Source organism: Alligator sinensis, unplaced genomic scaffold, assembly GCF_000455745.1.
Source record: "Alligator sinensis unplaced genomic scaffold, ASM45574v1 scaffold25_1, whole genome shotgun sequence".
NCBI classification, from domain to species: Eukaryota; Metazoa; Chordata; order Crocodylia; family Alligatoridae; genus Alligator; species Alligator sinensis.
The window spans coordinates 46,225-58,820 of NW_005843187.1; the positions used below are offsets into that span (position 1 = coordinate 46,225).

Sequence of the window (12,596 nt, forward strand, 5' to 3'; positions counted from 1 at the left end):
TTCCAGATTTACCCCAGGGGAAGTCAGGATGCGGCCCTGATTCCATTGCAGTTGCAGGGGAGAAGGAAGCAGGGAGGGAGTGACTCCAGGACAGCTGAGATTAGGACTGGGAACAATGTGTACCTTACTCCTCTGCATATCAGTAGGCCACAGAGCAACTTGAAATCAATAGAGCCAACTCCCCTGTTGCTAGTACAAAATGGCTCCTCGACACATTGCAATCGGTGGGTCCAGTTTTGTGGTATGCACCTATCCAGGAACTGACCCTGGGTTTTTCCCCCACCCCTGCTCCTGCCTCTTTCCTCTTGTGTTCTGTGGCTTTCCCCACTACCAGCCTTGCCCTGGCATGGTGATATCATACCAGGAAGCTGATGCATTTCAAGACACTCCCTTTGGAGCTTTTACTTTCGATTCTTACCAGCATCGATGATGGGAATTTTATGCTGCAGATTTTTTCCTTTTTTTTTTTCTTCCTGTCATAGGTGTGAAGCTGACAGTGGGAGAAAGGCAGGTTTGATAGCCCCCAAAATACCCCTTTCCTACCACTTAATACATGCCCACCTGTTGATTACTGCTGCATTCACTTATTTAGATTGTATAGGAAGATGTGGGGCACCCAGGGCTGGGATATTAGGAGGAGGCTGTAAGTCGGGAGTTTAGAGGGTCTGGTAAAAGAAAGCCTAAAAAGGGGACCACAGGAGGCTGTGAACAAAGGTTCACAGCAGAGGTTGAGAGTAAGGCCAGGACTGAGTTAGCAGGGAACTGGAGATCAGGACTGGAGGAGTATTATCTCATACCTTTTACAACCAGTTTTAGTAAAAGGGGAAATAGCAATGAACATTGTGTTTAGGCTGCCTGCAATTATTTGCCTAGGAGGCTGAGATCCCATGGTAACAAACAGTCTGTGATCACATAGGTAAAGACTATATCAAGCTGTACCTTTGCAAAGTGACAGTGTTAAAGTGACTGAGGCATCCTCAGTCCTGGCTCGTTTCCTTGTTCTGTGCTAGATGCTATAACCGACATAACTTTCATTTAACCAAGGATTTTATACATGGATATTCTATATTATTAGTACCTACAGGCATCAGCCAAGATCAAGGCCCGTAAGGGTCCACAAGGAGCTGGACAAATGCCTCAACTGAAACTGGGGATAACTTTCAACAGTCCAGGCAGGACGCCCCCTCCCCACAATCAAAACCAGAACCTCCCCTCCCTGAGTGTTGCTGGGCTCTGTGCAGACCACTCCATCGGATTGTGGGGGTCTCCATCACCGTCAGGTGCTGCACTGAATCCCTGAACAAAGTTGAGGGCTCCTGCCATCATGGGGGTGTCTGTGTAGCCTGCCTAAAATTGAAGTTCTGCCATCTTGCCACATACTTAAAAACATAAGAACATAATAAGTGCCGTGCTGTGTCAGACCAGTGGTCTTTCTAGCCTAGTATCCTGTCTCCGACAGTGGCAGAATTACATACAGGGAGAGCCTTGAACTAGATACGTCTAAAGTAATTCATAATTTATTCAATACCCTCCCTGGCATCCACCATACCATTATTGGCTTAGGCATGTCAGAGGAAACATCTTTTACCATTCTGTTCAATAGCCATTAACAGATGTATCATCTATGAATGTATATCTTCCCTTTTTCAACCTGGCTATGCTCTCTGTCTCCACCATTTCCTGTGGCAATGAATTCCCCAAGTTAACTACACAGTGCATAAAAAAGTACTTTCTCTTGTTAGTTTTAAATCTGTCACCTAGTAATTTCAGTGGGTGTCCCCTAGTTCTAATATTCTGGGGCTCGGTGAATGACAGTTCCCTGTTCACTTCGTCCACACCCTTAATGATTTTATAGACCTCTGTCATATCCCCCTCTCAGCCTTCTCCTTTCCAACTTGGAGAGCCCTAGCCTTTATTAGTCTCTCCTGGTATGGCAATTCCATGCTCCTGCCTCTGCTATGCAGACCCCGTATGGCAGGATCCAGGACACCTCTGCATCCCACTGGGCACTGTATAAACATGTGGTTTTAAGCAAGTAAGCAAGTGTCTGTATAGGCATATAGTGAGCAAGTGCCCTGGCAGAGGGCAGTAACCTATCTGCATTCCCTCCGTATGGTGAAATGTGTCCTAAACCTGTTCCTATGTTTTCTCCTCCAGGATTATATCAAAGGTCTCTGCACCCCTGAACTGAGTGAGAAAGTCTCCTATCCAAAGGACATGCAGTGTGTCTTTTTAGGGGCTCAAGGACTTTTCTTGGGCTGTCTCATCCAAGGGACCTCAGCCAACCTGTTGCTCCTTAGCGCTGGCTCCCTGTTGGTCTCAGGCTTGGCTGAGGCCGTTGTAATGGCTCAGAGCCGCATCCAGGAGTTTGTGAAAAAGTATCAAAACAATCCCAAGCTTCCCGAAGAACAGGAAACTACGGTCAAAAGGGCCTTCAGGGAACTGGTAGAGTCCCACAATGACAAGCATGCCATGGACCTGCTTATTTTGCCCACCCCAGTGAAAGAGGAGCTGCTCAGCCTGGTGCGGGAAACACTGGAGGAAGTCAAACAAGGAGAACAAAAGAATGGGGGCTGGACCCCACTGGCATTCAAACAAGACTGGCCACTTGGTGGGAAAGCTGAAACCACAGGTGGTTTTAGGCTTCAGGATTTGACTAATACTCAGGACCACTTTGATTTTCCCAAAGGCCTCAGTAGGCTACAAGACCAGACTAGGCTACAAGACCAGATTAGCCTACAAGACTCCAGGCTTGATCTGTCCACCGGATTTAACCGAACTGATTTTCCAGTTAGTCTCAGTAGGCCTGAGGAGGAGACCACTCCGAAACCAGTACTTTACAAGAGGTCTTCTCAACCCTTCCTAGGTTGTAATGCTACCCAGCAGTGTCAGGAAGATTCATTGTCCCCTGAGCCCCTGGGCTTAGCAGCAGGCCTGAAGGAATCCCTAAAGGAAAGGCACCCCAGGGAAACCATCGATGAGGAGAAGGAATTGTCAACTGGTATCATGTCATCATCATGGACGGAGAAGGAGTTCAAGATGAGGCTGAACTTTTTCAAGACCATGGGCTACAAGGAGCAGGTGGTAAAGAAGGTCCTGATGGAAGGTGGGGTGCGGGAAGCCCCTTCAAGGATCTTGGGCAAGGTTGAGAGAGAGCAAGCATCCTCCTCCCAGCAGGAACATAATACCATACCTCTCCAGGAGCCCAGTGGAAGAGGGGTATCGCCTCTTCCACAGATGGAGATGACCCAAGATGAGCACGAGTACCTGGTAGAGGTCATTAAAGCAGCGGCAGCCAATTGTGGTCACTCACTCAGCGAGATCCCGGATGAAATCCCACGGGGAGCCCCTTTGGCTGATTTGCTGAGGAAGCTCAATGAAAAAGAGGACCACTGGGAGGAAGCTGGGGCTGCAGCTGGACCAGGGCACAGAAGCAGCCACAGTGAAAGTGAACCAGCCATTTCAAATGGCAAGGACTCTCCCTGGGGTCAGCATCACTGGCAGCCAGGGAGGAAAGCCCACAACAGATCTCCTTTCCGCAGTGGTGTCCGTGGCCCTCCTCCTCTCCCAGATGACTCTGCTTCCCCTACAGAGGTATCCACTGCTGACATCCCCATATTAGAGAACCAGCCAGCTGAAGACATTTACCCACGCCCGGCAGAGGCACCTACGGGCCAAGTGCCAATGGTGACCGGAGCACAGCGGTTCATGGAGGCTATCCAGAAACCCTTTAAGCTCAACTTGGCCAACACACCAGGGAAAAAAAACCTTCGTAGGATCATTATTGATGGCAGCAATGTGGCCATGGTGTAAGTAGCTGACATTTCTGTGTGCCCTTCCAGCCCACATGCTGTGGAGTTTGGGAGTCTTGACGGGCAGCCAGTAAGCTTAGTGAAATGAAACTCCACTAACTACCTTGATTTGGACCTTTCAGCCTTACTGGTAAGCCTTAGTACCAGCCTCAAACTCAAGTAGGCCCCAAGACTCTAAGCCTTATTTTCCTGTAGATGTACACCAAAATAAATCTAGAGAATCTGTGCTTGATTTATCCATAGGCCTTAAGACCAGATAAGGTCCCAACACCTTAAAGCTGGCTAGTCAGTAGCTCTTCAAGACCAAATTTGACCTTTGAACAGTAAGCTTGATCTTCCCATAAGCCCCCCAAGCTAGATGAGGCCTGGAGAATCTAGGCTTGCCTTGACCATTTGCCTCAAGTACAACTGGGTTTGTAGGCCTCAGTAGGTTTCAAGACTGAACAGGCCCAAAATGGTAGGTCTCACTTGTCTGATCTAGGGTCCTCCAGAAAAGATCCTTAGACTCTAATGATGACTTCTCCATAGACCTTCAACATCAAACTAGACCTGAAAAACTTTTGCTTGATTGTATTACAGAGCTTTGTAGACCTTGACACCAGACTAGGCCATGACAGTCTGGTTGGCTTGCACGGAGCTTGAGGACCAAGCTCAAGATGATGGTTCCTAAAGACATCAGTGTCACAGACCTCTCCACAGGGGACCCCAAAAGCCCCAAGTTTCTCCCTGTTGTACTGCCACTTGCCCTAAGGCACAGGCTGAGATGGCTCTGAAATAGCTCCTGATCTCAGCACCTCAGATACTCTACCCTTGTACCTAGATGCTCTAGCTGCAGTGAGGGATCCTTGGTAGCCCCTCACTTTTGGGTTATGAAAGAAATTATATGTCCCCATTCTCATGGAGAGGGTCAGCCTAGATATCACCTGCCAAAAAGTCACTCCCTCCACAGGCAACCAGTAAGAGGACAATAAAAAGGTTTTACAACAACAGAACAAGCATAAGAAACCAGTAAGCATATGATGAGAGACAGACAGAAATATAAGATTAAACAAACCAAAGAAAACACCAGAACATTGACCTGTTCTTAAATCCAAAGGTGCAATCCTTAGCTAGCTTCAAGGGTCTCATTGCAACTTCTGGCACTTCCCATCAGGGTTTCCTGCATCCCCCTCTCAGCTTGCTTTAGCAGAACCCTTCGCTGGGGGATTCAACCACTCCCAAGTACCTGGGAATACTGGAGACAAGCCATACTCTGTAGGGGTGTAGGTTGTAGCCGTGTTGGTCTAAGGACATAGGCAGACAAGGTTCTTTAGGTGAATCTGATATCTTTCATTAGACCAACTTAAATAGTGGGAAAACAATTTTTAAGCAAGCTTTCGGGTTCAAAAACCCTTCGTCAGGCTAAGGAAGTTTCAGCAGTCGGTGTGTGCTCTTCCTGGATGGACTGAAGAGTAAAGAAGCCAGCGGCTGGGCTGGTATGCATACAAGACAGGCGGTCAGTGAAAATGTAGATTGAGGAGTCAATGGGTGAGAGACAGGCTGGGGAGGGAGGGGGGTGGGGGGAGAGAGAAGGGGAATGGAAGTGGAGAGATGCCTGGGGAGTCAGATGTCAGGCAGGTTATAATGTGTCATAAATCCAATGTCTATATTTAGTCCATGAATTTTAGTATCCAGGAGGTTGATGAAGTGGAGTTCGTAGGCTCGTCTCTGGGAAGTGGTTTATAAGTTTCCTTTGAGGATCAGGACTGAGAGATTGGAGAGAGAGTGGTTTTCTTGTGAGAAATGTGCCCCCACCGGTAATTGGGTATTCCTGTCTTTGATTGATTTCCGGTGTCCTTCATTCTGGTGCGCAGTTGTTGTTTGGTCTCTCCTACGTATTGTCCATCAGGGCATTTGGTGCATTGGACGAGATATATTACATTTCTGGAGGTGCAGCTGTACGATCCAGGAATGCTGATGGCTCTGTTGTGGGGTGTAGGAATAGTGGGGGTGGTGGAGATGTGTTGGCAGGTTTTGCATCTCTTGTCATGGCACGGTCTGGATCCTTTTGGTGTGCTCTGGGCTTGAGGAAGTTTGCTTCTGGTGATGAGGTTAGAGAGGTTCGGTGCTTGTTTGAAGGCTAGGATGGGTGGCTCTGGGAAGATCTTTTTAAGAATTGGGTCTCTTTCTAGTATGGGTTGCAATTGTTTGAGGATTTTCCGTACAGGTTCAAGGGAACCTGTTTCCTCAAAGGAAACTTACAAAACACTTCCCAGAGACGAGCCTACAACTCCACTTCATCAACCTAAAAAAAAAGTACTAAAAATCATGGACTAAATATAGACATTGGTTTTATGACACATTATACCTGCCTGACATCTGACTCCCCAGGTATCTCTCCACTTTCATCCCCGTTCTCTCTCTCCTCCCCCACCCCCAACTCCCCAGCCTGTCTCTCACCCATTGACTCCTCAATCTACATTTTCACTGATGACCTGTCTTGTCTGCACACCAGCCCAGCCTCTGGCTTCTTTACTCTTCATTCCATCCAGGAAGAGCGCACCCCGACTGCTGAAACTTCCTTAGCCTGACGAAGGGTTTTTGAACCTGAAAGCTTGCTTAATAATTGTTTTCCAACTATTTAAGTTGGTCTAATAAAAGATATCAGATTCACCCAAAGAACCTTGTCTGCCTATACTCTTTAGGCAGACTTAAGTACCTTTGCCAGTTTGGCTATTATCATTTGTCACCCCTTCATTTCTAAGGGGCTTACACTATTCCAGTAACTTCCTGACCTCCCAAAGGGGCATGTTTACCAGACTACAGTCTTGCATCTTTTTAGACATGCATATTCATCCATCTGATATGCTGTCTCTCCTGTATGTTAGTTTGACCAGCTTGGTGTTAGGCTCCTTTAAAAAGTAAATGCATCATTATCTGTCCAGCCCAAGGCTTGTGGAGGACCACTACATAAACCAAGTCAAATGCTAATGCTCCGCCATTGACTCTTCTAAGAGTAAAGGTGGACCATTCAAGTTAATCATCACCTCACTAACAACTTTAGCTGAAATATAAAGATGCCCTGAAATTACATTTGTATCAAATACTATAACAAGAACACAGTAGAAGTGAGCACAGCTATGCACTCACTACAATTAGAGACCAGCTACCCCAATAATGGACCTAATTTGAGAGAATATTCATGCATGCCATGCAGTAAACTCCCAAAGTAACTTTATCTTGGGGTACCTCCATGACACTCAACATACTTCATGAACAGGGTAGTTCTCTGGTCCTTGAACCTGATGTTTTGGGAGTTAACTTAGGCCTTCAGGCCTGACTAGGCCTTCCCATGTCCTTGGTGGGAGCTGGTGTGGTTTCAGTGTCCCCTTCCATCTCTCCTGCAGGCATGGCTTGTACCAGTTCTTCTCCTGTCGGGGAATTGCACTGGCAGTGCAGTATTTCTGGGATCGTGGACACCGGGAGGTGACAGTCTTTGTGCCACAGTGGAGGATGGAAAAGGATGCCAAGGTGAAAGGTGAGACAGGGGATGGGGATGGGAGCATATCTCTATGCCTTGGTGCTTGCTTTCCTTTCTCACCCTCGTGGACTCAGCCCTGCTCCAGCTCACTCCGTCTCTTCTTCTTTCTCTCTCCCCACTGCACAGAACAGCACTTTTTGACCCAGCTCCGGGACCTGAGTCTGCTCTCCCTAACACCCTCACGGCAGGTGGCTGGGAAGCGGATTGTGTCTTATGATGACAGGTAACGATGGGGCACTTTCTATCCCATCTCCCACCAAGGGTCTAACTAGACCTCAAGGCCTAGATTTGACTTGCATGAAAGCTGCACTTGGCCTCAAGACTAGGCCTGACTTTCCCATAGGAAGTGAGGCTGAGATGTCCCACCAGCGCCTAGGGTTCAGGTGGGAGAAGGGTGGAAGAGCTTGGGAAGAGCTCGAATCCACTGAGGAATCCCATGTCACGCTCCCTGGACCCTCACATCAATGTGTTCTCCCCTGCTTGAGCCCAGGGCTCGTTGGCACCCAGCCAGTTAATAACCAGACTGAATAGTCTAAAAGGAAGTTCAAGGACTCAGTTGTGGTGTATAGACCCTGGGACACTCCCAGGGTATCCCCCAAACTGGAGTTTCCGAACCACAAGGGTCAGGTGATGCAAAGGCCCCGCCTGGCTGTATGAGCAATAAGCAGATGTCTGGAAGGCAGGAAATGGTTGGGGTTGCAGTGAAAGGGGTTAATTTAAGGACATCTCTAGGTCTCAGTGCAGGAGCTGAGGCTGTAATAGGACATACTGTTTTCCCACTGCTGTTGCCCCTTGATTCTCTTATATCGTGGAGAGAGAGTAATACAAGGGAACTGTCCTTGGGTCCTACTATCCCTGTAATATGGTACTTTTGGAGACTGTGGCCATCATCTGTGCAGCCATGCTAGCACCTCATGCTCAGTTGTGAGCACTGCAAGAATCTGTCCTAGCTCCCAAATGTACCCAAGAATGCCAAGCAGGTACTCAAGCATGTCCTGGGGGTCTCATTTTGTGCCTGTGGAGCTAGGTTCATGCTCAAGCTGGCAGAGGAGACCAATGGGATCATCGTCACCAATGACCAACTCCGGGACTTTGTGCAGGAATCTAAGAAATGGATAGGAATCATCAAAGAGAGGTGAGGGGGAACATTGGTAACAGGATATGGACCTGTGCCAGGGCAGCGGGAGTTGGCTGGATCAAGGGATGTGTGGCCTTTCCCCTCCACGGGGTACTGGCCCCAATCTGGCTCCATGGTGAGGGACTGACTTGTTCAAAAGGTGGGGAAAGAGGCACAGGGCCCAGCTCTGACTCTGATCCAGAATGAGATTAAGAAGTTCTTTTATTTCCCTTTGTTTTCAGGCTGCTGCAGTATACCTTTGTGGGCAACATCTTTATGGTTCCAGATGACCCACTAGGCCGAGGGGGTCCCACCTTGGATGAATTCCTGAAAAAAACCCATAGGTATCTATCTGGAGTGGTCAGGCAAGGCCAGCTGGCTTTGGGAGGGCTTTATATGCAAAAATGCCATGTGTTCAGAAATCCCTTTTAGGGGATTTTGATTTCCCCACCCCCCTTTGAAGTAAGAGTGGGTTTTTTAGCTGCCACATTCTGGCCACAAAAAAATGCTATCCTCCCTCCTCCACTTGGTGACCAGACATGGGAACTGTGGGTACATTATTTAGTAATTACAGCAAGGACCCAGGATGTCTGGAAGTTCAGGCTAAAATGTTGTTAATATTTCCCCCTGCAGGTCCAAGCCCGTGAATTGCCACTCTTTTGCAGGCCGAGGGGCTCCCCTGGCCAAACCTGCCCTCTCGGCCTCTCAGACTGAGGTTCTCCAGCTAAAGGACAGGAAGCCCCCAGGGGGGCTTGCCAGAGAGCAGCAGCAGCAGCATAGGAGATGGCAGCAGGAGGAAGGGGAGGAGGAAGAAATATCCCGGAAACCAGCAGAAACTGAGCGGCTGAGGCAGCAGCTCCTGGAGATCTTCACAGGACAGCACCAAAGGGTGGATTTTATCCTCCACAAGGAGCCCTGCACCCGAGATCTCAACAAGCTCTCTGAAGCCCTCCTGAGCCTCAACTTCTGAGATTGTTGTTCTGGGGAGACAAATCTATGCTTCGAGGCCCAAGAGTGCCATAACCTCCAGTGCCAAAATCATGGTTTTTTCTCCAGGTGAGCTGCAGGATACCATGTGTGTTTCAGGGGGACTTTCAGTGTTACATATCATGGGCCACTTAATAAGTTAAAGTACAGTGCTACTGGCTTACAGCAACAACGGCAAACTGTTCTTCCATATGGCTGAGCCCACCAGCCTCTCATCACAGGTCACTGTTTCAGCTTGAACCTATGACCTTCAAAATAAGAAATCAGAGGTAGCTTTGACCAAGTTAGAAGCGAGACTGTTTTAGCCAGTACCCATTGGTACCCTTCTCTTGGGATCAGCACTTTACTGAACTCCTGTTATCAGGGACTGAATCCATGACCTTCAGTGCCAATACCACTGATTGAGCCGTACCCGGAGCTGCAGGACTAACTGTTGTCTGATAGCAGGTTGCTGTATTGTTGCAAGGGCCGTGGCCCATGAGAAAGAGAAAAAGAAGCCCTCTTGTAATGTGGGGGAAGCGGGGCTCACAGGGTGAGAGATCAAGAGGACTGGGAGTGAAGACTTGCAAATGAGACCAAGAGGACGGGGAATGAGAAAAAGAGAACAACAACACTAACGAGCCCTCCACAGCTGTCTCTCACCCCGCTCGCTCTAAGATCAAATCCAGCATCTGAGCAAGACTGAACCCAATAAGCTTGAACCCTTCCCAAGCTCTGCTCTTCTGCACCCTGGAAAACTAACTGCTGGGACTGGGCCTACAAAATAGAGACATCTTCCAGCTATGGGCAAGAAATTGCTCTAGTAGTTGAAGAGCCCACTTCAACTGGGGTGAGCCACTACGTGTCCCCCTGCAAAATCATTGCCTGGTTCAGAGCCCTTATTCAAAACATTTGTTGCAGTGACTGGCTGGATCTTAGGACAAACTGTTGATGGTCTCCAAACTGGATATTCAGGCCTGAGTCAAGGAGATAGAAAACAAGAAAGCAGGGTTATCTTCATCCTGCCTTGTACCTTGGAGCCTTGGTGGGAGGGGAAAGAGAAGCAACCAGCTGGAAAGGAGTGATTAGAGAAGATTTGTTTTGTAACACTCCTCAAGATCCACTGGTGTCCCTTCCGCTTCATTCACCACTCACCCATCCCAACATCTGTTGTGGCCTCCGCTGCACCACCCGAGAAAGGACAACCAATCTTCCACCAGCAGCTGCATCATCTGTTTCAGGGATTTTCTGGAGCCTCCGTAGGTTGTAAGTTTCTCCTTTGATCCTTGGCAAAGTCCATGACACTTTGACTTCAATTCCTACCTCTGCCTGGTCTGCTGCTGCCTTCCCGTTGGGGGACAGATTCTGCTTCTGCACCTGCATCAGTCGTGGAGTGCCTCTAGAATGAGCCAGAGCAAGAATGAGACCAGGGTCTGCCCTGAGTGTATCTGACTCAGGGGTTTGAAATCTGAAATCCTGCTGCAGGGGAAGACCTAGCCAGCTCTGTTGGCCAGGACTATATCCCATACATAGCCCCCTGTATGGGGCCTTGTCCACCACTGGACGGGGACAAACTGCTGCACAGCTTGTGTTGTACCTCACACACTGACCACCTCTCCCTCGGCAGCCCCATCGTCCTTCCAGCCATCCATGTCTGTAAACCTGGTGTCTCCTCCAAGATGTTTCTCCATCCCACCCCACCCCACTTCCTTTACGATTATCCCCTTCTTTAGCACCCACCCAACTTCCATTTTAGAGCCTTTGCCTCTGCTTTGAACCCTATACTTTCTCTTTGCTAGCTCTTTCTCTTGCTCTTCCCTTAACTCTTGTTCACTATACCAGCTTTCTTCTATCTGTCTCCTACCTCTCCTTCAACTGGACCAAAATCCCACTGAGGGACAGCATCTTTGCCTGACCTACCTCACTTGCCCTATGGAGTCTCCAGCTCCTTCAGTATCCCACTGAATTCCTTGGTCCTCACCTTCCCTACAAGGTCCTTCCAAGCCTCCTGCCTTATTAATGTTAGTATCCATGAGCCTCACTCCTCTCTCAAAATCTTTGATCTGAAAGACCAAACCAGTTGCTCTTCCAGCTCTCCTTAATGCTCTCCCTTTTCCCTTCCCAATCCCTTCCTTGTGTTCATCTCACTTTACCAGTGGGTCTTTCCCAGGCATTTACTGAGTCTTACCTACCTTTGTAAATTGAACTGCGGCATCTGCACAAATTATTTTTATAGCAAAGGTAATAAATAGCAGGGCTGGTGAGACAGAATCGCATTTGTTCCTGCCATACGCTGCCCACTGATCTCCTCCAGAACCTGCAAACTCCAAAAGGTTGTGGGAGGGAGTTCAGGGCAACTCTTGCTTGCCGCAGTCCTCACTCCCAGCCCTCTTGTTCTCACTGTGTGATCCCTGCTCCCCTCCTGTAATGAGAAGGAGGAACCCAGGGATCCTGGCTCTCAGTCTGCTATTGCTGACATCAGAACACCTGTCACAGACTCTTCTACTCCTGGTGGGAGCTGGAGTGTGAGGGGCCTGCAAGCAGCCTAAGCCCCTTGGCACAAGGTCTCCAGCCCAACTCCTTCCTGATAGGCACTGACTAGCTGGGGCTAGTCAAATGGATGGATGGATAGATAGTGGAAGACATGGCCTTGACCTCACCATGATCCGCTGGCTGGGGAATTGGCTCCACGGTAGGACCCAGAGGGCGGTGGTCGACGGAAGCCAATCATCTTGGTGCGCTGTGACCAGTGGGGTCCCACAAGACTCTGTCCTAGGGCCTATACTATTTAACATCTTCATCAATGGTGTGGACATTGGTGTCAGAAGCGGACTGGCCAAGTTCGCCAACGACACCAAACTCGGGTAAAGCATCCAGGGTGGATCTGGACAGACTCATGAAATGGGCAGATGAGAACCTGATGGTGTGCAGCACTGAAAAATGCAAGGTTCTCCACCTTAGGAGGAAAAACCTGCAACATGCTAATAGGCTTGGCAGTGCTATGCTGGTTAGCACTACAGATGAAAGGGACTTGGGGGTCATGGTTGACCACAAGATGAACATGTGCCTTCAGTGTGATGCTGTGGCTAGTAAAGCGAGCAAAACGCTGGCTTGCATCCGTAGATGCTTCTCAAGCAAATCCCAGGACATCATTCTCCTGCTGTACTCCGCCTTGGTGAGG

The 12,596-nt window shown here is 48.8% G+C and overlaps 1 protein-coding gene across 4 annotated transcripts in view; it reads left to right on the forward strand.

Annotated features, from left to right (window-relative positions):
* The window catches only part of KHNYN (KH and NYN domain containing), a 21,309-nt gene extending 9,208 nt beyond the window's left edge, over nucleotides 1–12,101 (forward strand). For all 4 annotated transcript variants that reach the window (XM_025194387.1, XM_006037889.3, XM_025194386.1 and 1 more), the window contains exons 3-8: nucleotides 2,158–3,809; nucleotides 7,199–7,329; nucleotides 7,459–7,555; nucleotides 8,360–8,467; nucleotides 8,692–8,793; nucleotides 9,083–12,101. In XM_025194387.1, the coding sequence (XP_025050172.1) occupies nucleotides 2,158–3,809; nucleotides 7,199–7,329; nucleotides 7,459–7,555; nucleotides 8,360–8,467; nucleotides 8,692–8,793; nucleotides 9,083–9,419 (2,427 nt within the window). In that variant the 3' untranslated portion in view covers nucleotides 9,420–12,101. The remainder of the gene's footprint in view (nucleotides 1–2,157; nucleotides 3,810–7,198; nucleotides 7,330–7,458; nucleotides 7,556–8,359; nucleotides 8,468–8,691; nucleotides 8,794–9,082) is intronic.
* Nucleotides 12,102–12,596: the final 495 nt, after the last annotated feature.